General features: G+C 38.5%; 1 protein-coding gene across 1 annotated transcript in view; it reads left to right on the top strand.

Annotated features, from left to right (window-relative positions):
- The first annotated feature begins 1,913 nt into the window (after nucleotides 1-1,913).
- The window catches only part of SPEF2 (sperm flagellar 2), a 171,259-nt gene continuing 148,372 nt past the window's right edge, over nucleotides 1,914-24,800 (top strand). Inside the window, 4 exon segments of the mRNA XM_032629118.1 lie at nucleotides 1,914-2,010; nucleotides 13,254-13,356; nucleotides 20,915-21,167; nucleotides 24,264-24,434. Coding sequence (XP_032485009.1) covers nucleotides 1,953-2,010; nucleotides 13,254-13,356; nucleotides 20,915-21,167; nucleotides 24,264-24,434 — 585 coding nt within the window. The 5' untranslated portion in view covers nucleotides 1,914-1,952.

Here is a 24,800-nt window from a genome sequence, read left to right as displayed (position 1 = left end):
GTATAAAGACTTCTTTTCCAAAATACCACATTGGCAGACTGGGAGCTGGGTTCCAAAGACAAACACTACAAATGACTCTTCGAAACAAACAACAACCAAACAGCTCCTACAGATGGGCACAGAAATATTTTGCTCTGACGTGGGAATAATAGCACATAGCTATGGATGGTTTATGAGCTCAGGCATTCTCTTCTGGTGCAGCTGTGGAATTCGATGCACCCTCATCTACATCCTTCCCCAAAAGCAATTTTCTCAGCAATCTAGAAAACATTGGTTTCTATCCCCCAGGCTTTATAGACTGAAATTAAAACTTGGAACTTCTTAATAAGTGTGTAACACTAGTCTTCAGTTTAAATATACTACTGGGATGACAAGTAGCAGGAGTGTCTTGGAGGTCATTTCCAGGCAGGTATTCATCCCTTAGAAGCATTTTCAGGGATGACTTATTTCCAATGGATAAAGGTTTATTAGATATATTCCCCCAAGCTATAGAGGCTGTTTTCTGAATCTGGATAACTCTAATGTGAGACATATTAAATGCATCAGGCTCCAATTCTGCTGGCAATAAATCTCCCTCAGAATTCCCATTGTATTTAGTTATGCCTGCTGTGTTGGATGTGAGGAAACTCATGGGATAGGAGATTTCAAAGTTAAGTAAAGTCAACAGTGAAATAGTACTAAACTTTTATCCAATCAGGACACATGGATCAATTTCAGATTAATCTTAAAAGACATTTCTTCTTTTAGGACATTACTGCTATTATTCTTACAGTTTAAAAGAATCATAATTTGATGTATCCAAGCTTTTAGGGGGAAAATTCCTTATATTTGCGACATACATATATATACTATTATATATGTATATAATTTTTCCCATTATTCTATCTAAACTTGTAGAAATTATTAAAGGAAAATTTTTCTTACCATTGTTAAAGACCATAAGGAAGACTTTATTCAAGGGACTACTGTAGTGAGGTTTTGCAGCAGGGGATAGAGTTTGGGCTGAATTCTGAATACAACAAGGAAAAGTGGGGATTTACAGCCAAGGAGCAGGGTTGGGTCTATGGGTGGAAAACTACTAAGAGGAAACAGCAGGGCTAAAGGCTAAACTAACTTGACAGGGTGAGGAATGAGGTATTAGATCAGATATGGGTGGGGGATTTTCACTAAACTGATCCAGCAGGATTTTTGCTAAAACTTGACAAAGGGGCCAAGGACAGAGTTCAAGGTGGGACCTCAGAGGGAAGAGGGCTCAGAGGAGGCTGACTCGGGTTTGGGCAAAGTGAGAGTCTTTCTCAAAATACAATTTAAAATATTACCTGGAAGGCAAAACTGACCAGAAAAGAAGCTCATTAAACATTCACCTCTCAAAACAATATAAAGATGTGAATTACCCTAAATGTTAGTTCTGTCACCACCACCGACAAAACTTGAATGCTTCCTGCGTTCAGAATAAGATGAATAAGACCTATCCTATATGCGTAGCCCATGCAATGTAGCAATTAAAACTGGCCATTCGAGTAGGACCTTCCATAGGTTTCTCTGAGAGACAAACAGGAAGAAAAGAATTCCCTTTCAGTCAAGACTCTTTCTCTTTCTGCTTGTCCAAGAACCCCTTGCTCAGTCCACTAGCTTCCCTGCTTCGCCCCTCCGCACCCCACTTCTGCTAACTTAGCGCTCTTGAAGGTCCGCACCGCCGTCTCCCGGCCTTCGAAGCCCACTGCGCTTGCGCACATCCAGGTCTTACCCGCCAGCAGGGGGCAAGTCACGATTTTCAGTTCTCCTCGGCTGGACTCTGGCGCCCTTCTTCTCCCAGTCTTCTCCCTTAGCTCTGGCCTGGAGACGCTTCCTTAGCAACGGGTCGCCCTTAGCAACAGGAGGACGCGGGCGGGCTGACTGGGTTTCCCGCGCGTTCCTGGCACCTGCCTGCGGTGGGAGGCGCAGGCCGAGCCATGTCGGAGATCCTGTGCCAGTGGCTCAACCAGGAGTTGAAGGTGTCCCAGACCGTGAGTGAGTGTCACAGCCTGGGGAGAGCGGGCCGGGGGCGAGGGGGGCGCGGAGCCTGGAGCGCGGCGCGCTGATGGAAGGTGGCGGCGTGGCAGGCGCTAGCTGCCCGCTCCGGCTCACCTCAGCCGCTGCAGGGCTTCTCCCGCCTCCGCTCTGCCGCTCAGAGGTATCCATCATCACGGTGGTCCCAATCCCGCAGGTTCTGACCTACCGTGGTGCTCAGCCATCAGAGGCTTCAGGGAGGGCTCCCTTGCTCCTTTGGAGAGAAGAATTTTCTGGACTCTATCGTCTGGCCCTGACATTGCTCCTTTCACACTCAAGCGTGGTGTGGTACTAAGCCAACGAAATATGAAGCCTGAAAGCCAGCTACCGCGCTACTAAATGTGTGCCCCTGGACAAGTTTACAATACCTTCTCCTTCTTCCAGTGTGTTTCCTCCAGTATAAAACAGATCCAGTCATACTTGCCATACGTAACTGCCTCGCAGGAGAGGAGGGTGTGTGAAATGAGTTAATGCAGAATATATTAACTTTTACAAATTTCAGCAGTCTTAGCTCAAATGTACACATTAGCCGCTTCTGACCACTTTTCATTCTTCCCAAAGCTGACCTTCTTCACTAACCTGATTTTCCCCGAGCCATGAAGTTGCCGCCCCAAGTTTCTAAATCTCACAACCACAGAGGCAGTTTTACATGTTGGCACCTTCTGTGACAGTCAAAATTCAGAATAGCACTACCCCCCCATTCAACTTCTTTCTGTTGTCTCTTAAGCAGTTCATTTTCCAGCTGGTAATGTTTTTGCTCAAAGCAAGAGGTTTTCAGACCGAATCATTTCAGTCTGTTTTTCCCAGAAGCATCCTTGCATAATGCCAACTTGCTACCAGAGGGGCAACAGTGCCAACTCAACCTTAAGTCTTAAGTCATCCACAGAATTTGCTAGATCAGTCATGTCTCTGCAGCCACACAGTATTTGTTATCAGCGTTTAAGATCTTTAACTTTGGAGCTTCTCCAGTTGCCTTTCTTGAGGCATAAAACCCGGATTTTTTCTTTGCCAAACCACCACCGGCACATGCCCTGGGAACCGCAGTAACTTTTTTCCCCAGGATTCTATGATCATCCCATGTGTCTCTGACTGTTCCTCACCTAAAATACGATGCTGATCTCAGGGTGGCGTTTAGCATTTTTCTTTTCATATTTCTTTCTCACCATAGGAGCCAAAATGTAATAACATGCCCTTAAGATATACTCTTCCGAAGAAAAGCAGTTATAAATTGCTGAGTTTAATTTGGTTTATTTACTTGATTAATAAAAACCGCACCCTTTGCTCAAGTCCCTAAGACTCTGTTGTATATTGAAACACTTCTGAGAAAAGTAAATAAAATTCATAAGAAATATAGAAAAACAGTAGTATGCCATTCTAATTGTAATCAGTTTGGGAATTTTGGTTTTGAGAGGAGGAGGAAGAATTACTTCATTCCGTGAATATTAAAAGACTGGAGACTTTTTAAGTAAGAATTTAAATAACATAAACTATAAATGGAAAATTCCCAGTGTTTGCTTTCCCGAAGCATAACGCCAGAAGCTGTTAGCAGAGACAGCTGCAGTATTCTGCATCCCATTCACTAGCAATACATATTCATTTTTTGAACCCAGTTGCTAAGAGGAGCCTAAAAAGAGAGAGACAATCCCCTAAGTAACCAAATTCCATATTGTAAAAGGCTTTTCTGACTATAGGGCACACATTCAACTGTGTTTGGAAACAAACAAGATAGGATTTGTGCACCTAAGAAGCACACTGCCAGTTGATTTCTGTCATTAGATAAGGCATCCTATGGTGTACAATGGAAGGCTTAGAATGGTTCAGAGGAACTCTCATGGAAGGACTGTTAAGTGGGTACAACCTCTGGGGAAAGTAATTGGGCAATTGCTGGATAAGGATCCTGTTAAGAGCAAGGATTTGGAGGCCAGACTGTTTAGGTTGAAATCACTTATTCACACTTACTAGCTAGTGACCTTGGGCAATTTATTTACCTAAATTTTATGATATTCCAAATAGGGGTAATAATAATATCGCATTGAGTTGTGTCAAGACTAAATGAGATAATAAATGTAAAACATTTAGAACAGTCCCTGAGACATAGTAATGCCAAATCTTACTTTACAGAAACTATCATAAAAAAATAAAATCACCAATATGTAAGGACATTTGAACAAGGATGTTTATTGCTACATGGATGGTAGGGGTAAAAAGAAAAAAAAAATGGAAACAGTTTGAATACCCTTCAGTAGCAGAGTACTTGGATAGACGATGCTATGGATTGTTATGCAGTTGTTAGAACAAATGAGTTAGTTGCTATAACTTTTGACCTAAAGAACGCTCAAGTAGGGCTTCCCTGGTGGCGCAGTGGTTGAGAGTCCACCTGCCGGTGCAGGGGATATGGGTTCGTGCCTCGGTCCGCGAGGATCCCACATGCCGCAGAGCGGCTGGGCCCATGAGCCATGGCCGCGGAGCCTGTGCTCCACAACGGGAGAGGCCACAGCAGTGAGAGGCCCGCGAACTGCAAAAAAAAAAAAAAATGCTCAAGTAAAACACAAAAGTTACAGCTTATTGTAACTAGTATAATTTCATTGTTGCATGAGGATGTGTGACAGAAAAGTGTGGAGAGGCATATACTGGGCTGTTGACATACACAGGACTCTTCATTTTGTGGTTTGTGTAAGCATAGAAGTGTGGAAGGATATAAACCAGTGTATTGGTATTGGTTACCCTGGGAAAGAAGATTGCTGGCTTTTTTTTTGTACATCTGTGTTATTTGGCTTTTTGCTTAAATATAAAATTAAAGAAGTAGATCAAACATCACATGACGAAATAGGAGAAAAAGAGGTTTAACATTTTGGTTGAAATATAGTTAAGTATCTTGAAGTATTGGAGGGTTACATAAGAGTTATTTTCTCTAATAAAGTTTATAAATGGAAGAAGAAGAATAATAAAAGTTATCCCTTCTTGAACACTTAGGTACTCACACCAGACGCTGTGCTAAGCCTTTTACATGGGTTTTCTTTTTTAATCTTTAAAAAAGCTCTAAGAGGCATTGTCCCAGTTGTACGGATGAGTAAAAGAGGCTGAGTGAGCTTGGTAATTTGTTCAGGGTCACCCATCTAGTAGGTACTAGAACTAGAATTTGAAGCTAGATCTTTGACCAGTACTCTTAGGCGCTGTATTATATATTAGAGTGTATGCTTAAGGAATATGTTTTTTTTAAAATTTACCCTCCCAAGTGTATTCATTTGAGCTCCTTTTAATGAGGATTATTGTTCATTTTGAAATCACAAGCAGTACAGAAATTCAACCACCCAGACATGTTGTAACTTCACAGGGCATAACCTAATTCCTAGATGCTTAAATGGCAAAGGTGGATTTATTGATGTTTTTAAAAAGTGGTTCAGTCCATATGTTGCTTGCTGGGACAGAGAAAACAGAATGAGAATGCCAAGTGAATGCATTGCTGTCATTGGAGAGGTAGCTAAAGCCGATTGATTTCTGGATTATTCCGAAAGGTAGAAGTCAATTTGGATAAAGCATCTCATGTTGAATTTTGTGTTGTCTGGACTACCCTGAATATCAGCAGTAAGAAAATGAATTTCAATGATCCTCAGTTGAGAATAGTCTCCCTCCACTGAATGAGGTTTCTGGGAGTCACCGGAGGCTTGATTAGTGTCAACACCTGACACTACATCTATGACAACATCTATGTTACTAAAGCTAAGGATCTCCAGTGAGTTAAGTTTAACAAAACGGTTTGTCCTGGAAAATAATGCTTAGACGTATATGTTAATGAAATGTCTTAAAATACAAAAAGTTGTTCAACACAAAGTCACATCTGAAATTCAAGCAATTATTTTTATAGCAAAAATAAGCAATATAGAATAATGTTACCAAGAGATCTGCTGTAAAATTCTTTACAAACTCTCAGTTATTTTCAAGAATAAGCATTGCCTCTGTTTTACAAAACGCCTGTGAATACACTGTAAGAGGAAACTGGCATCAGAATGTCATAACTAAACATTCTCCACAAATGAGTAGAAGCATTTGAATTCCATGTACTGAACAGATCAGATTCCTTGTAAAAATGGATGCATAAGACAGTCCATATGATTTTGGATTCTGGATGGAGCTATATTGAAAATTGTAAATACCTTATTATGCATATTTTTATTGTTTCAATAGTCTTAAACATTGTTATCAATAGTAACAAGGAACCAATAAAGAGAAAAGCGAGTTAAGAAAGTTTAGTATCCCTAAGTCTTGATTTTGTAGTAGCCAAATTATAAATAATAATCTCTAGTCCCAATTTTATACCCTGAGAAGTAATAATAATAATTGCTATATATTTGGGAGGGTATCTAATGAGATTGCAAATGGAAAATATCTACCACAGTGCCTATCATCTATACTAGAGCTAGATACTCAAATATTATTTCAACCACTTTTCTGCCTCTCACTTTAGAAGTATGTCTATTATAGTGTCTGTCACATAATAGGCACTTAGTAGATAATTGTTTATTACATGAGAATGTACGAGTGAGACAAAAGTAGGGCAAAGTATTGTTTTTGACTGAACCTTATGGATTTGTTCATCTCAGAAAGGTCACCCTGGGTGCTTTGATCCTCACCTTTGTGATTTCAGAAGCTCTGCTTTCTTACTTAAAGCAACTTCTTAGGAATTGTCACATGCTAACAGAAATTACATTCTGCTGATTTTATCAGCTACAGTACCAATTCATCATGTGGAAAAGGACAGCAGAATAATGTATACTGGCAATGGAAAGTAATGCATGTCTTGGTGGGCTGGTACGCTCAGGAGGAGACCAAATTTATAGATCAGATTGCTCCTTGACAGTTAGAAATTAGACATTACCAAAAGAATCCTCAAATCAAGCTAATACTTGATGTGTTTTACTTTTCTGCTCTAGAGATATTTTATCTAGATATCAGTGAGTGGTTAGATTCGATTAGATTAAGTTAGATTAGATTAAAGTCAGATTCCCTCCTCCTTCTCTTCCCCCAGTGCTTGGGGAAATCATACTGTTCAATGATATTTTCCAGTGTTACTGCTACTACAAAAGCTTCTAAAATTATGATATTTGTGTGTTTTTCTTCCATTGTAGCGTATCTCTATTCTGAATAAGTTTAACTAATACATTTCAAGATTATCATTTACATGATGCATACAAAATTTAAATAGATAAATTATTGTGAGTTTTAAGAGATGGCCTATATTCCTTGTTAATTGGGTTTATAAGTGGGTTTCCATAGGTGGCTAAGTCTGTCCTTTTGTATTAAATCTCAGTAGTTTTTGTTTTAAAGAGTGATATTTTCTACTGATGTCCCAAATTTTAGGGACATCCTTAATTTGGACCCCCTTGTGCACTGACTAACTAACCCCTTGTGCACTAACTATACTTAATCTGGGTTCCCTTGTACACTAACTAAAGGTCTTATGTCCACATTTTTTCAAAAGTACCAAATTTTATTTTAAGAAAAAAATAGAGATATCAAAAAATCCTATTGAATATTTATTTATATACCATATTTTATAATGTATTGTAGTGACCTTTTATTAGCCTGTGACCTTACCGTATCATAGAGACATAAAATTTTAGATCTGAAAAAGAATCTTAGACATCATTGAATTCTTCTTCGGCACATGAGGAAATCAGATCAGATATGTGTAGAGATTTGTTTAGGGTTATACAACTTAGGTAGTGGAAAGTTAGTAGCAGATTCTGAGTATGCTTTTAGTTCATTCCCCTTTCCCCAGGTATTATTAAACCACACATTTTCTCATACTTTAGCCTTTCAGGGTCATTAGGAAATACATGGTTTGTCATGTAATGTAACAAATTATTTGATAGTTCCTGGTTAGTTCAGCAGCATTTTCCTTGATTGAAATTTGGCCTCTGTTGACTAGAAATTGAGAGAGCAAATCTAATAACGGGAGACTGTTGTATAAATCAATGTCAAAATTTTAAGATATGAAGTTCCAAGAATGCCACCCAAAATTTTAACCATTAAAGAAGGTTATATAATATAGCAATTGAGATTTTGTTTCAGATAGTAAATCTTGAGAATTATGATGAAGTCTTCAAAGGAGAAAATTATAAAAGTTGATCATCCTATTCTGGTACTAGAAGAAAAGAAATTGTCAAGGTCCTCCAGCCAAAGAGCACAGGATACACCTGTAGTTGAACAAAATTGAGTTTACTGACTGGTTGCAACACATACCATGAGGAACTGTGGGGCTTCTCCAGAAGAGGAAGTTAGAAAGGCCTTATAGCATTTGGGTTTGTGTTAGGTGTTTTTGGGGGAGGGCTCAAGGAAGCAGCGCTTTGCTCTGAATTGGAACCTGTAAAGGGAGCATAGACAACTCTATGATTGGATATCTTAATAAAACTTATCTAGGAAGTGGGGAGAGCAAAGCAAGGAAAAAGAAAAAGCAGCAACCACTCATATCAGTCAGAATAGGGGGATGATATTTGATCATTTTTTGTGTTTTGGCCAATACTGTTTCGGGCTGAGTTCAGACATGATTACAGAGAGATTTTGTTTCTGTCTTAATCCATCAGGGTCACTGAGTAGCCTTGTCTGGTGTTGGTGTGATGTGAAATTGATTACGTTCGGCAGAAGGCCGAGGTCTAGCTGTGAGTGCTGGGCCAACTCCTAGCAACACCAGGGCCTAATTGGGCGAGGCCAGTACCCAGCCACCAGCAGCTGCTTTTCTCTCTCAAATGAAAGTAAATTTGCTTGGCTTTTTTTTTTTTTTACATCCTTATTGGAGTAAAATTGCTTTACAATGGTGTGTTAGTTTCTGCTTTATAACAAAGTGAATCAGTTATACATATACATATGTTCCCATATCTCCTCCCTCTTGCGTCTCCCTCCCTCCCACCCTCCCTATCCCACCCCTCCAGGTGGTCACAAAGCACCAAGCTGATCTCCCTGTGCTATGCAGCTGCTTCCCACTAGCTATCTACCTTACGTTTGGTAGTGTACATATGTCCATACCTCTCTCTTGCTTTGTCACAGCTTACCCTTCCCCCTCCCCATATCCTCAAGTCCATTCTCTAGTAGGTCTGTGTCTTTATTCCTGTCTTACCCCTAGGTTCTTCATGACATTTTTTTTCTTAAATTCCATATATATGTGTTAGCATACAGTATTTGTCTTTCTCTTTCTGACTTACTTCACTCTGTATGACAGACTCTAGGTCTATCCACCTCATTACAAATAGCTCAATTTCGTTTCTTTTTATGGCTGAGTAATATTCCATTGTATACATGTGCCACATCTTCTTTATCCATTCATCCGTTGATGGACACTTAGGTTGTTTCCATCTCGGGGCTATTGTAAATAGAGCTGCAATGAACATTTTGGTACATGACTCTTTTTGAATTATGGTTTTCTCAGGCTATATGCCCAGTAGTGGGATTGCTGGGTCATGGTAGTTCTATGTGTAGTTTTTTAAGGAACCTCCATACTGTTCTCCATAGTGGCTGTTAAAATGTGGTTGTAAAGCACTTATACTCCAATAAAGATGTAAAAAAAAACCCAACAACCTAGGCTAGGTCTTTGATCTTCTAGTGAAGGAGGAGCAAAGGACACTTAGCATAGAATGTGTAGGTCTATAGCCCCTTGTCTACAATCCACAAATCCCCAGATCTCTTTAGTCATTTGGTGGCAAAACTTGACCAGAAATGCTGTGAGGCTACGTTTTGTCTTTATTTCTCCCACTCAGATGGTTTGCTGTAAAAATCAACTATGTCTGATTACATGTGCTTCCCCAGACTGACGAGAGTGTTATAGCTTACCTGGCCCCAAGAGTAGGCCTGTATCTGAATTTAAGGATAGGGTCAACTATTTGTTCTCTGAGTACTGAGTTACCTTTAAATAAAGATGTTTGTACTATAGTCATTGAGGATCTATTACTGAGCTTAAAATTATGTAATTGATATAACCTGTTGTCTTAGAGTAGGAGGCAGTAATAATAACAATAAAATGACCATTGAGCACTTACTATATGCCAAGGATTATGCTACACACTTTACATGGAATTATCTCATTTAATTCTCAAACCAACTCTAAGGAGGTAGAACCCATCATTCTCTCTCTTTTAAAGACAGGACACTGAGGCTGTGTAACTATCCAAGGTCTTGGGGCTTATAAACGGTCAAAGAGTCAAACTAGAGAATATTTCTCCAGAGCCTGTGCTCTCCTCATTACCATTTGGAATGTAGAAGGCTTATCTTCTTTTGTGCTTTCTCCAGCTGGCTCAGGTGGAGAAACACATAGACCATTTTGCCCTCTGTCCCAGCCTAAGGTAGACAAAGGCCCACATCAAAGATTTCAGCAAATGAAAATGATGGGTATCAGATCTGAGGCTTGGAAGACTGGAGGCATGGCTGAGTGGCTGCTGAACAACGTTTCCCAGATGTAGCTCATTTTAGAGCTCAGGGTGAAGAACGTCACTGGGCTCCCATGGTTCATGTATTTCTCATATTCTGCATTGCTCCTTATCCTAGAGTCAACCCACCTCTTCTTCCCTGTAGGTAATTCCAGTTGTGAGTGCAAATTAACTTATAGAGGTGGCCGTCATCAAGTTAGTCATGGTATTCCAGAACATGTACTGGGAAGGAAAATTTGATAAACCAAAGGGAAAAAAAGAATCTTTCCTTTGAGTTTTCTTTTCTTCTTACTGTTTCCCTCCCCTCACCTCTCTCCATGTCTCTTTCTCTCTCTGGCTCCTTATCTTCCTTTCCATACTTTTTAATCTACATATTCCTGGTTATCTGCTCTTTCTTCATCTGATTTCTTGCATGTATTCTTCTTTTTCCTCCTCTTTCATTTTTTTCTATGTTTTCTCTCTGTTACTTTTGCTATAGCTCTTCACTCATTATTCTCTTCTGTGTTCCTGGGGTGTAAAAAAAAAAAAGATCTGAGAGTGTCTAATACACACAGAGCTGCAGACACATGCTTTCATACTTATTTATAGTAAACTACTTGACAGTGAAATAATGTGTTTACTGTTCTTCTTTGACCTTTATATCCAAAATGCCCCTATTTTAACCATATCAGAATTGCCTTATTAATAAGTCCTGCCAATTCAAAGGAAGTGAATTATGATTTTATTTTTCTAGTGACTCTTTGTAGCAAAGAGTTCGCTGCAGACCATTTGCCTGATAAATTGAGAGTGATGGACTAGGACCCAGTTATTCCCCAGTTATTCACAGGCTAGATTTCGGGTCTTCAGTCAACAGGAACAATAGACAAAAGGCAAAATCCAGTGAGAGTGGGGGAACGAGACCGCCCAAAGGCCCCTGAATACAAAATAATAGTCTTTAGATTTTTAGTAGGAATCCATAGTCTGACGATGACTGTACGTCCAATGGCACTTCAGAAAGCTAAGAATAGGGACAGGCTATAGAAGAGGAAAAGGAAAGAAGCAGAAAGGAGAAAGCAACAGCCAGAAGAGGTGCAAGGCACAGCCAGAGCAGCCCGGTTGGCACAGTGAGGACAGCGGTGGCAGCCGAAAACCAGGGAACAGCGTTGGAGGCCAGCAGTGGTGAGTCTCTGAGGAAAGGAGAAATCTGCAGTGACTCAGCAGGAGATGGCACACCTCTGCCTTCTGGGGGCAGAAGGAGCTATTTGGATTTCAGTTGCTTCCAAGACTACTGCTGTATGATGCCAGAAGGCACTCAATAGATTTTAGTGCTAGATAGCTTAGGGGCTCACCCCAAGAAAACAGAATCAGTGAGAATAGTTGACATCTTTTTAAACTACTTTATAATTATATTGATTTAACCTAAGAATTGGGGTATTATTGAGTCTAAAATACTTTGAGAACAGATATTGGGAAAGCTTTGGGCAAAATTGTGGGCTGGTGTCAAATATGCAAGAGTCTTAGGATAATGTGAAGTCTTCTGAGTAAGGACTCTGTACAGTGGCCTTTATGGAGCAACTCAACTCACCTCCCTGCAACCACGCACCAAGCATCAGTTCTACAAATCGTGAAGAAATTACTTTTTCTTCATTTTCAGATAGCCACCTTATTACTAGTCAAATAGATAAAAGAGGATAATTCAGTATGAATGAGTTTGCGATACTGTGATAATATGTAATATTTTATAGATATTTAGTATTGCTATTGCCTAAAGGACTCTGATAGAAATACACTGAAGATTTTTGGACGATTTTTGAAGTCATTTGAGAGATGATGGCTTTGTCTTATGACAATATAATTTATTTTATGTATCGATTTTGTATATCATTCTTGAATACTGTATAACCCTATACCCTTCACTTCATAAGAAAAATGCAAGGGACCCCAAACTAAGGACATTTTTAAAGAAAGCAAATTCTGTTTAACACTTAATTTCTTTTTCTGTGCTCATCATTACATGCATACTATGTGGCAGGCATGGTATCAAGGAATTCTCATACGTTACCTTTAATCTTTAAAATAGCTCTCCAAGATAGATATAGATATGATGAGGGGACAGAAACTCAGGAAGCTTAAACTTAAGGAGCTTGGAAGAGGTTGCACAGCTAGTAAAAGGCAGAGCCAAGATTCCTGCATAGATATCTCTGGCTCCAAATTCTGTCTTCCTCTGGGCTGTCTCCATCATTGCACAGAACACCAACTAGACTGGAGTAAACCCTGGAGCCAACAAGGAAAAGCTTGATTATGTTCAGCAGGCTTTATTTAAGAAGGTGCAGATAATTTCTGTAAAATTTCCATTGCAAAATGGTTAAAATTAAGTTTTGAGGTTTAAAGAAGTTAGATTGTACCTTACCTGGCCAGAATATGAAATCATCATCCACAGGTTTTACTGATAACTAAGGTATTAGAGTATAATATTATAAAATATATTGAGGGTTTGTTTTTAGATCTAAGGTTATATGTTTTATTGGTTGTGTTTTGTTTGGTTTGATCAAAAGTTTTCTTTTCCTTCAAAATGTCATATGTTATCAACTACTGATCTACATTTATTCAGGGTTCTTTATAAGATGTCTACGGTTAAACTTCAATATTTTCATTTGGTTATTACAAGATGTTTTTAGAAGTATTTTCATGGCATTTTGAGTTCAAGTTAAATTATGAATTTTTACTCTATGTGTACATAATGAAAATATATAAACTCTATGTACAACATTATATTTACTTTTTTAATCTCCACGTTCTAAAATTCAGGTCCCAAGTCATTTGCAAAGGCATTTTCCAATGGCTATCTAATTGGAGAAGTTTTGCACAAGTTTGCACTTCAGGATGATTTTGCAGAATTTTCAGAAAGCAGGTTAGTGAGATTATTCCTTACTTTAAAAAAGGTCAATTCCTTTGGCATTTGGATGGTTTTAGCCCAAAGTAAACATTAAAGAATCATTTACCACAAGATTCCCCTAAACCAGCCAAGCATCCATTGGTATGGAAATTGCTGCTTCCTCACATATACATACTTCATAGTCCCAGGAGTACAAAGAAGAGAAAGTTATAAGGTTGCAGCAAGCCCTCATCTCTAGATGGGCCCCATTTTAATACCTTCTGTATTCCTGCAGTCCTGTGTTTTATCAAATTTGTGAAGCTTTCACCCATCATTTCTCCAAAAGTTCTTTCTGCCCATTTCTTTCTTTTCTCCTTCTGGGACTCCCACTATGTGTATGTTGGTATACTTGACAGTATCCCACAGGTTTCTGAGGCTTTGTTGATTTTTAAAAATAAACTTCTTATTTTGAACAGTTTTAGATTTACAGAAAAATTGCAAAGATAATACAGAGAGTTCCCATATTGTTCATATCCAGTTCCCCCTACTGCTACCATCTTATATTCATATGGTACATTTTGTACCAAAGATTTGTTGTAATTTTTATCTAATGTCTTTTTTGTTCCAGTATCTCACCAGGATACCACATTATATTTTATAGCCATGTCTCCTTAGATTCTTCTTGGCTGAGACACTTTCTCAGACTTTCCTTGTTTTTGATAATCTTTACAGTTTAGAAAAATTAATAACTGGTCAGGTATTTTGTACATTGCTCCTCAGTTGGAATTTGCCTGATATTTTTTCTCATGATTAGAATGAGTTTATGTGTTTTGAGATTCTGTTCATTTTTCTTCATTCTTTTTCCTTTCTGTTTCTCCTATAAATAATTTCAGTTGATCTATCTATGAGTGTACCAATTCTTTCTTCTGACAACTCAAATCTCCTGTTGAGCTATTCTAGTGAATTTTTACATTTCAGTTATTGTACTTTTCAACCTTAGAATTCCACTTGGTTCTTATTGTTATAATTTCGATTTCCTTATTGATATTCTATTTTTGTTGAGATGTTGTTCTCATACTTTCTTTTTTAATGGTTAAAAAATGGATTGTTTTAGTTGTTTTAACATTTATAATAGCTGACTTAAGGTCTTTGTCTAATAAATTCAGCATCTGGGCTTCCTCAGAGAGTTTCTATTGACCTTTTTTCCCCCTATATATGGACCATACTTTCCTTTTTCTCTGTGTGTCTCGTAATTGTTGAAAATAGACATTTAAAATAATACGAGTTAGCTCAGATTATCCCACCTTCCCATGGTTTGTGATTGTTGCTGCTGCTTCTTGTTTGTTTAATGACTCTCTTGGACTAATTTTGGAAAGTCTGTATTCCTTGTTGTGTACAGCAGCTGAAGACTCTGCTTGGTTAGCTTAGTGAATAGAGCGAATGAACAGAGCTCAGCAAATGAACAGAGATATTTTTAAATATCTTAAACTGATAAATCTTTCCTGACTGAGAGACTATGAGTCTCTTGAGGTGTCTCCAATGCTTTCACAGTTTACAACCCTGCCTTAGCCTTTACTTCCTGTTTGTACAGGACCTCAAGATCAGCCAGAGGTGAGAGATTTGGGCCTCCTTCTGTCTTTCCTGCTTATCCAAACATTCCTACACATGCATATGGCCCTCTAGATCTCCAGGAATATGTCAGAGCTTTTCAAAGTGCCCAATGGATATTTTATTCTTATATCTTCTTTTTAAGTTTTTGAGTAGACTCTTATTTGCTCCAGTGGTATCACTGCCTTAGGTAGCTGTGATCTTAAACAATTGCCTCTGATTGTTTTTCACTAATACCCTGGGAATAAGTCTTCTTTCAGTGATTGAGCTCTAAAAAATATCAAATAATGACAACGTCCTGAGGATAGGACTTTTTGAGAAGGTTGAAACCTGTTTGTCCTCTCTGATGGCTGCTAGGCTGCTGGTTTTTACAGCTCCTATTGTTGCAAGTCTACTGTAGAGCCGGGGAGAAGGGAATGGGAATAGTGCAAGTTAAAATGATCAAAAGCTCTCTGTTTTAACTGAGATTAAGTTTTTTCTTAAATAAATGTTTCTTAGATTGTTACAAGCCTTTGGATAATTTCTGGAGTTATGAAAAAGTTGATTTTCATAATTTTTGTCAGTTTTATTATTGCCTTTATGGAGGAATGGATTTTTGGAGGTCCTTGCTCTACCATTCCTGACATCCTGCTCCATCTCCATGTTTTAACCTGATATTTCCCACTCAAGTATTTCTTAGCTTTTGGTTGCTTGGAATAGTAGGCTTCCATTGAGCAGTACCTATGTCGCAAGACTTTAAGGCAAAAGAATCTGGTACCTCCATTCTAGAGGTGAGTCATTCTTTCACAATCCAGATTATGCTAGTTGTACAGGTAATAATAGTATAATACAAGAGGAGCCATGGATTGGAAATACATTTTCATGCCAAATAAGCGTCTGTTGCTAATCCCAGACAATTTCTTAAGCTTATAGGGTACTGGGTAACATTCTAATACATACCCTACACCCCGTGTCTCACATCTCTTCCTCAAGGGCAAGGGATACACGGTCCTTCACAGCTTAGCCCTGACTGCCTCCTCTGCCTGAGCTCCTAGCCCTGTGCCCACTCTGCTTCTACCTTAATTTCCTCCCCTCCAGTGGAAGCCAGGATCAGCCTCTAAGGTATAAGATTTCCAGGGTAGCTAAGTCAGTGTCTATGCCCTTCTTTTCTCCTTTTGCTTTCTCACAAGTTCTCATATGACCAGATTGATTTGTGATGGTCTGCATGTAACCAGGTTTCCAACCCTTTGTTGTTGTTGTTGCTTATTATCCCTTTATGAAAGTTATAAAGTTATCTTGTACATTTACTTATTATAACACTGGTCACTTTGTTGTCAGTTTCTTTTTTTGTGTCTCTTTCACGTTGCACATTGTACGTTCAAGTGCCTTAAAGTTATGGGTATGAGTTATTTTTCTTTGCATCCCCAGGGCCACCACAGGCCTGGCACATGTTCAGCTTTCAGTAAATGTTTTTTGAACTAATGAATGGCTGCATATCCTGATAAATTCTGCATTTAGACACCTTGTTTGAACTTCTCCGTAGGCAGATAGAGCTCTACACCCACATTTTTAAGTGTGGTTTCCCCATCAGCTTAAGAAACTTTAGATATTCCAGTTTCTGTTTCTCAAGGCCTGTCTTACAAAATGCTTCCCTGTGTGACCCTCATCCACCTTTCCAGCCGCATTTTCCACCGGTCTGGAGCCCTAACATAAACTGCTTTGGTCCACAAACATGTCATGTGTTTTTGTTATGCCTTGCAATTTTGCATGTTAACATTCGTCCTTCACTTCCACCATGAGAAACTCTTATTCATCCTTAAGATCCAGCTAAAAATCTACCCCTTCTCTAAACTGAGTTTGGTGTCCTAGCAGATTTAAGTTTCTTTCCCTCTTTGTTTATTTCTCTTTGTTTTAATAACACTTTGGACATCCCTTTTTTTTTATTACATTAAGTTATAATTATTTATTTATATGTCAGTTCTTATCAGAGTTACTGCCACGTGAAGGAGCCCAAATAATGTTTGATAATGAATATATGAATGTTTACTCCTTAACTAGACTGCAAAGTTGCTCAAAGTTGCATAGTATGTTTATTCTCTGTGCTCCAGGCATTGTCCCTGGACCATAGCAGGCACACAGTAATGTTTCTCTATTAAATAAATGAGTGATTTCATAAAGTATATCTGGTTCGGTACAGAAAACTTAAAGAACCATACTGATCGGATCATGCGTGCAGTATTTCACGTGCACTTAGTTGGCTCTTGTTAGCCAGGCCATGAAAGGCCTTTGTGTGAAATGGAGATAGGGACCCCATATGGTTGGAGGTAACCGTGAAGACACAGGTCTTAGTGAACAGAGAGACCTCTGTGCAAAGAAGAAGAAGCCCCTTTTCGGATAAAACAACCTCATGCCAGGTGTTGCCCCGCCCCTGCACAGGAGTGTGCCCTGAGTATTATCACGTGTAGCAGTGCTGCCTTTCACTCACTGCAAAGGACTCACTTTCTGTTCCACTGAGTCATTACCTTTCTTAACATGGGGAGAGGGACCTACTTGTCCTGACAACCAAATACTATCCATCTTTAGTTCCTAGAACAACCCACATTTTTTCCAGGGCACGTGGTATTTTAAAGAAGGCAAGAATTAGTAAATCTGTGGATATGACCTTTGTAATAGTGTATTTAGTGGGGAAAAGGACTCTTCTTTGTAAAGCCTGTGTTTTAGACAGCTAGCTAGTGCCAGAGCTCATGATTTGGGGATTTTTGTGTAATATTTTCTAGGGTCTTTAGTCTAAAATGTTAACAGTAAACTAAATCTATGTTGCTAATAATTAGAAGTTATTTGCTTTGGGTATTACTTAATCCTAAGAATAACTCATCTAACTCTGAAAGAATTCTGTTTTGGGATATCTTTAGTCCATCTCAGAGGGTGAAAAATGAGCAGATTAGTTAAAAGAATAAAAAGTAAAGGAACATGGATATCCCTTGGGAGGGCAGCTTCTAATTACCTTGTGAGATGTATTCCATCACCAGGTGGCAAGGAGGACAGGAGATTGATAATCCCTTGGCAAATAAGGACTGCAAGTAGAGAGGGAGAAGACTTTCCCCAGAATACATTCCTTATCCCCTCGGGTGTCATCATTTACATCATATGCTATGTCTTCAGAGCAAAGATGTCCCAGTGGATTCTCTGGGTTCAAAAACAACTGTTGATTATCATGTTATACTGATTGAGCATATACTGTAACAAGAGTGGACTCCACCAATTTACACACCAGTTATATTCCCAAAATTTTGGTTGGAAATTTAGAGTATATATTAAAAGCTTCCAGAGGGAAATACTATTACACCTGGACACTTCGGCCAGACCGTAAAAGCCATTTTAAAGCCTACTGTGTCACTGAACCCTAGTGTTAGCAGGCTACACTGCATTCTGGGGGTTGTGTAATACAAGAAAGAGGAGGGGAAGTGTTCTTCACTTTTATTGGGTACAGGGCTAAATTTTGATAAAATTTGGAAATGAATAGTGTTTGTTTTTGGATTCTCCCTCCCGAATTATGGTGCCTCTAACCTCTGAAGCCCAAGGTTATGACCCAGGCAAAATCTCTGAAAAGTGGCTCTCAGGCCATATCTTTCCAAGTAAGTGTAGTGGACAAGGCATACAGGACTCCTAGGATAGGAAGGACATGAAATGATGAACTGAGATGGAAGATCAAAAGGGGATGCCAGGTGCCCGTCCAAGGAATGTGAACGCAGGTCTTTGATTTGACCATCCTCTGTCACAATAAGACTCTTCAAAACATGGTCTGCTGTACCCTAATCATTTTAGTCCAGTGTTTGTTATCTCAAACTGTAAGGTCATTTGTGGGGGAACAAATTGCAAAACTGAACATGACATGAGAAGACCTAAAACAATGTTTTACCCTTTTTGTTGATAAGATTACCTTGTAGCATTTCTTATCTCTTCTTATCCCCTCTAAGATCTGTTTCTCTTTATCAATTTAAAATATTTCATTCAAAGTTTGGTTGATGTGGTATGCCACACTGAATATACTTAACCAAATAGAGGAAATAGGAAATACGATAAGTTATACCACAGAACTGAAAAAGGAATTCAGTGTCTTGTGTCACTACATTTGTTGACATTGGCCTTTCCATGATACTGGCTCCTTATTTATATTTATAAATCATTCCTATATTTCCCCAGATCCACATCCTTGGCAGCTAACAGGTACTTTTAGACTAGATTTTAGGAGGTTCACAAATACCAGCAAATTGTATACACATTTTGTGTATCTGCATGAATGTGTGTTTTCTTTCCTGTGGAAAAGGTTTCATAGCTCTCATCAGATTTCCAGAGGCTGGTATATGTGATTTAAAAAAAAGGTTTAGAACCACTGCTTGAGAGCTATCTCTTGAGAAATAATATACTAGGAACAGTATATAAAGTTTAAGAAGTGCTAATTGGGCTTCCCTGGTGGCTCAGTGGTTAAGAATCTGCTTGCCAGGGCAGGGGACACAGGTTCGATCCCTGGTCCGGAAGGATCCCACATGCCGCAGAGCAACTAAGCCCGTGCGTCATAACTACTGAGCCTGTGCTCCAGAGTCCACGAGCCACAACTACTGAGCCCACGTGCAACAACTACTGAAGCTTGCATGCCTAGAGCCTATGCTCCGCAGCAAGAGAAGCCCACGCACCGCAATGAAGAGTAGCCCCCACTCACTGCAACTAGAGAAAGCCTGCACGCAGCAACAAAGACCCAATGCAGCCAAAAATAAATAAATAAATAAATTTTAAAAAGAAGTGCTAAGTGATCTCTTTCAGCTTCTAAACATTCAGTTGAGGTCATTAAAGGTCATTGTATCTTTCCCAAATAATATTATAGTCCAAAATGAAGTTATTGAGTGAGTAACCCTATAATATTAGAAATTCCACCAACTCCCTCTGTTCTAAAGTATCATCTTTTTTTCAGGGAGAGGATGTGACTTTGACTTATATTTAAGTATATTCAGTGTATTTTTTCCATCAAAGAATGTCACTGAGATTTTGGAAGTTAAAGTAAGGAAAAAATAGACCAGTGGTTAAAATTGACATTTGCATTCAGTTTGGCCGCAGAGAGGCACAAAAGTGAAAATGCATCTAACATCTTTTGCTTTCTTTCTGCCACTGGATTCACAGGCTTATTGACAGCCCTAGGTCATTTGAGACCTCTATTACAACCGTTGCATCAATTTATCACTACTTGTTATTCATCTGTTTTCCCACTATGAACTCCTAAAGGGCAGGGTGTCTTATCTTTGTAAGACTTTAATAAATTTATAAAAATTTATTAAATTAAACAAATTATTGGTATAGTTGAGAGAGTAAATTAATAAATGAATTAATGAATTTCTTCTAAAATGTGAGCCTAATTTGATGATAGGTGATTCAATAATACATATATTTTAGAAAGTCTTTAGCGATTCTTGAAGAAGTAATATGAAGTGTACAGTGAAGATTACGTAACTAATTTAGTTGTATAGCTAATGTTATTTAATTAAATATTTCTGATAGTGCCTGAGGGGATTACTGTGAAAGTTGTCACTGCAACTGAAAATAAGGTTATTTTCAGGTTCTAGCAATGACATCACTTAAAGAAATGGACATTTAAATTGCAATTTTGTCTTCTGAGTAAAATATTTTTCAAAACGATAGTTAAGTTTTTCCATTTAGAAGAAGGCATTTAGTTATGTTTTTGTACTGACTTCTTGCAGAAATTCTAGCATCTATTTAAGTAGAAGAGTATATGAAATTAATGGGTTTTAGTTTAGCCATTCAAGAGAAATAAATGCATGGAGTTAAGACAATACACAAAATCTCAATGTATCTGCATGATTAAGTGGTTTTAGAGAGGATTGATATATTTAAAAGAACATGGGATAATTCATAATATGGGATCATGGTAATACCTCTGTTATTTGTTGTTTGCTTTATTTCAGTGTCTAATTATGTAAAATATTTTAATGCCTAGGATGTCAAGTGCCAAACTTAATAATTTTTCTCGCTTGGAGCCCACACTTCACCTTCTGGGTGTGCAGTTTGATCAGAGCATGGCCCACAATATCATCACAGAAAAGCCTGGGGCAGCCACAAAGCTCTTATATCAATTGTACATTGCTCTCCAGAGAAAAAAGAAAAGTGTGCTGACTGGAGTGGAAATGCAAACCATGCAACCCCTGACAAATACAAAAGTTCAAAACATGAAAAGCGAGACTTTTCAAGATGTAAGTACATAGAGAAACATTATAAGCATATCACAATATAAAGCTTGGTAAAGTGACACAGCAGTGATGTTGCATTCTCAAAGAAGCCCCATCAGGCATATATGTCCCTGATGTATGTTATTGGCCATATTTGGGTTTTATTTTATATTAATATTTTCAATTCATTTATCCATTTTTGATGCCTCTCTCCATCCTATCCACCAATTGCCAATAACTTATCAACTGTTTGCTCCTAAATTCCCAGTGCCTTTTGTGCCCGCTCCTCTCTTTTCCATGTCTACCCCATCCTATCTGCTCAGACCTCCTGCTGAGCTACTGCAGTAACCTACGAATGCGGCTTCCTATCTTTAGGCTTCCTACTGGAGGTTAATCAACCGCTCTTCAGGCTTCCTACTGGAGGTTAATCAACCGCTAGGTGAATCTGCCCTCAGTTCCACTTTTGTTGGTTTCTTCTGCACAGAAACCTTGCTAATTTACAAATAATCTTGTCACCAAATTAGACTAGCATCCAAGTTCTTTCACTAAAGAGTCTCATTCTGTCTTTCTAACTTCATTTCTTCATAAACCTCAGCATAAAGTCTTTCTTCTGCATTGATTGGCAGCCTGTCCTTGAATAGGACTTGTATATTTCTGCTCTTCCCTCTCTACCACCCAAGCTCACCCTTCTCCTCTCTCCGCTTCCCCCAAACTTTCCTCCGTCTACTCTGTGCAGCCTTCCCAGTATACATGGACTCTTTCTGCGGAGCTCATAGGGCACAGGTAATTGTTACTCTTTGCTGTTAACCTCCTGTTGCTGATAGTATTGACTACCTTTCATGATTTATCTGTCATATGGCCTCACAAGATTTTTAGTTCCTCAAGTTCAAGAAATACGCCTAGTACAATGCTTTCAACGTTGCAAATACTCATTAAGTGTCTCTTGATTATTTGATACAACTCTTTAGTTGACAAATCTCTGTAGTTCCTGTGCTGTTTCCTTACGATAAGTGAAGGCCATTAACTTTTCCAGGTCTGTAGGATAATGGGGAGTACTGTACTGATGTAGTGCATAAAAATAAATGAAAATAATTAAATTTTAAAATTTAATTTATGAAGCAACAGTGACAATAAATGTGAGAGCTACTTCCACTTTTAGATTTGTCTACTCTTGGTGGACACCCTTATGAGTCTGGTAGCAGAATGAACTCAGCACCCACAGAAAGCTAGAAATTAGATTAGGCTGAAAGTCAGTAACTTAGTATCTCATCCTGCTTCCTTCACGTGCAAGCTGGTTAACTTTGGGTCAGTCCCTGGAACAGTCTCAGTCTCACTTTTTCCAGCTGTAAAAACAAGGATGTTTATCTCTACCTGCCTGAGAGTTAGGTTTTTTGGTAACTTCAAGAAAAACAATATATAAGAAAATTCTTTGTAAAGTATAAAACAGTCAGTGTAAACAAGTGCTACAAGTGCTGTGGAGCTGAGTCCAAACAAAAAATCATTGGGTTTAATGTTGGCCATGGTGACTTTCCCAAGTCAATTACTCATTTATTGAACAAAGATCTGTTGGGCTCCTACTTTATGTCAGGCACTCAGAAGTGAGTAGTACAGGAAAACCCCCAGTTCTCTTAGAGCTTACATTTTGGGGAGAGAAAAATGTTTCAGCAGAGTGGTATGGATTGCAGTGGAGATGAGGAAGAATGGAGCATAGACTATTCTTTCAAGACACGTGGAGATAAAGGGGAAGAGAGAATAACAGCAGCTGCAGGGGAGAAGCTCAACAGAAGTATGAGATTATTTGTTCATTTTATGGACATGGAGACTGGGACAACTTGGCAGTTGAGAAAAAGAATCAGTGGCAGGTGATGAGTGGTGTGAGGACCCAAGTGGAAGGAGACCCTCTGGGGAAGAAAAGAGGAAGAATGAATCAATGGTTCAGATGAAGGAGGAGATATCTTATGAAAAAAGTAGAGATGCCTTTTTCTTTGATATAGATGGAAGAAGATGCAGGTGTCTATTACATATTAATATCGATAATGATGAAAATTTATTGAACATACATAGTGAGATGCCAGGCCCTGTTCCAGGTGCTTTATGTATATTATCTCATTTGACCTTCACAACCATCTTATGAGATAGGTACTTTTAGTATTCCCATTTTACAGATGATGAAACTGAGAGAGATTAGGTAACTTGCTCAACTTCATGAAGCTAGTAGGTAGCAGAGCTAAACCTCAAACCTAGGCACTCTGACTCCACACATTTAACAGCAGGCTATTTGATGGCTCAATGGATATTTCCTGGGCTGGGGGGAAATAGAATTAAGTTGAAGAAGAAAAAATATATATATATATATGTTGAAGTGGGGTGGTAGGTTGTTGAAGGACCTTACATGTTCGTTGCCACTGTGAAGATGGAGGCCAGGACATTTTTAACAGTGAAAAGAGCAGAGGTGTGTGTAAGTGCTTAAAGACAGCTCACAGGGCCTTAACTGATCTTCTGAGTAAGTGTCAGTATCTACTGAGGCAGTTTTAGAAAAGAAGGACCAAGAATGGTTTGAGCAATGGTACCATTTAAAAAAATTTTTTTAGTAAGTCATCAGCTTCTAAGTAGATTACTTTCGAATATAAAAGTTTTAGTTAAATACGTTAGCCATTGCTCTGTGTCCCACTTCACAATCATCACTGAGAGTTCATTTTCTTTTACTATTGTACCCTCATTGCCGGTGGCCTGGAAGTTTTCATTATTTCTTCACTTTTTACTAGGAAGTGGCTTAAGTAATGGAAAGAATCTAGCTTCTTATATTATCTCTTTTATGTTGAAATTGGTTTTATAAATTATTTTTATGAAAATGTATTTGTAAGGATACAAATACCATTCATTGAAAATTAAACTCAGGGCAAAAAGTTTAATTATAAAAGCATATATCATGCATTTTTATTGTCCTTACATCAATTAAGGGTGTGAGTGATTGGTATGAGACTTGAATTTGCTTTAGCCATCAACAGTAGTAATTCATAGAAATTTTATTCTGAAGGCAAATTTTATGTGTGCTTATAATGACAATATACTCCTTTTTCTCTAATAATGGAATCTTCTTGAAATGCTTTCTTCAGTTAGAGACATAGAAACCTGATACCACGTCAAACTGATTTCAATCTGATGCAGGTTACACATAGGTTTCAAGAACAATATAAACACACGAACAAAGATCTTGTCCACATGTATTTTGAGAAACTTGAAAAATTTCAAAAACTCCAGGAAGAACAAAGATCTTTTAAAATCTAAAAGGTTTTATAGAACAATTTTTCCAGAAACTCATTAGTGCATAGTATATTGTTTGCCACTTACGTCTATATTACGCATTGCATAAGCATGAATCCAGCCCGAGCTGCCAGTTCCTGGTATAAGCCTCATGCTCTGCCTGCTCTCACCTTTCTCTCCCTCACTTTTCCCCTTTCTCTGTCTCCACCTTTGCTGATGGTCGCATCTCCCTGCGGCTAAGAACTAGAACTGCCATTCTTTGGAACAGTGGGACAACTTGACCTCTTTTTAAGTTGTCTGGTAGAAATGAATGCTTCAGATGCTTTAGTGATATGGGGGAGGGTTGCTACCCAGAATGAAAATACACACATTTGATCGGCATAATTTGGGGAT

This window comes from Phocoena sinus, chromosome 3, assembly GCF_008692025.1.
Source record: "Phocoena sinus isolate mPhoSin1 chromosome 3, mPhoSin1.pri, whole genome shotgun sequence".
Lineage (NCBI taxonomy): Eukaryota > Metazoa > Chordata > Mammalia > Artiodactyla > Phocoenidae > Phocoena > Phocoena sinus.
Note: the sequence above shows the minus strand (reverse complement) of the source record. Positions and strands in the feature narration are given on the sequence as shown.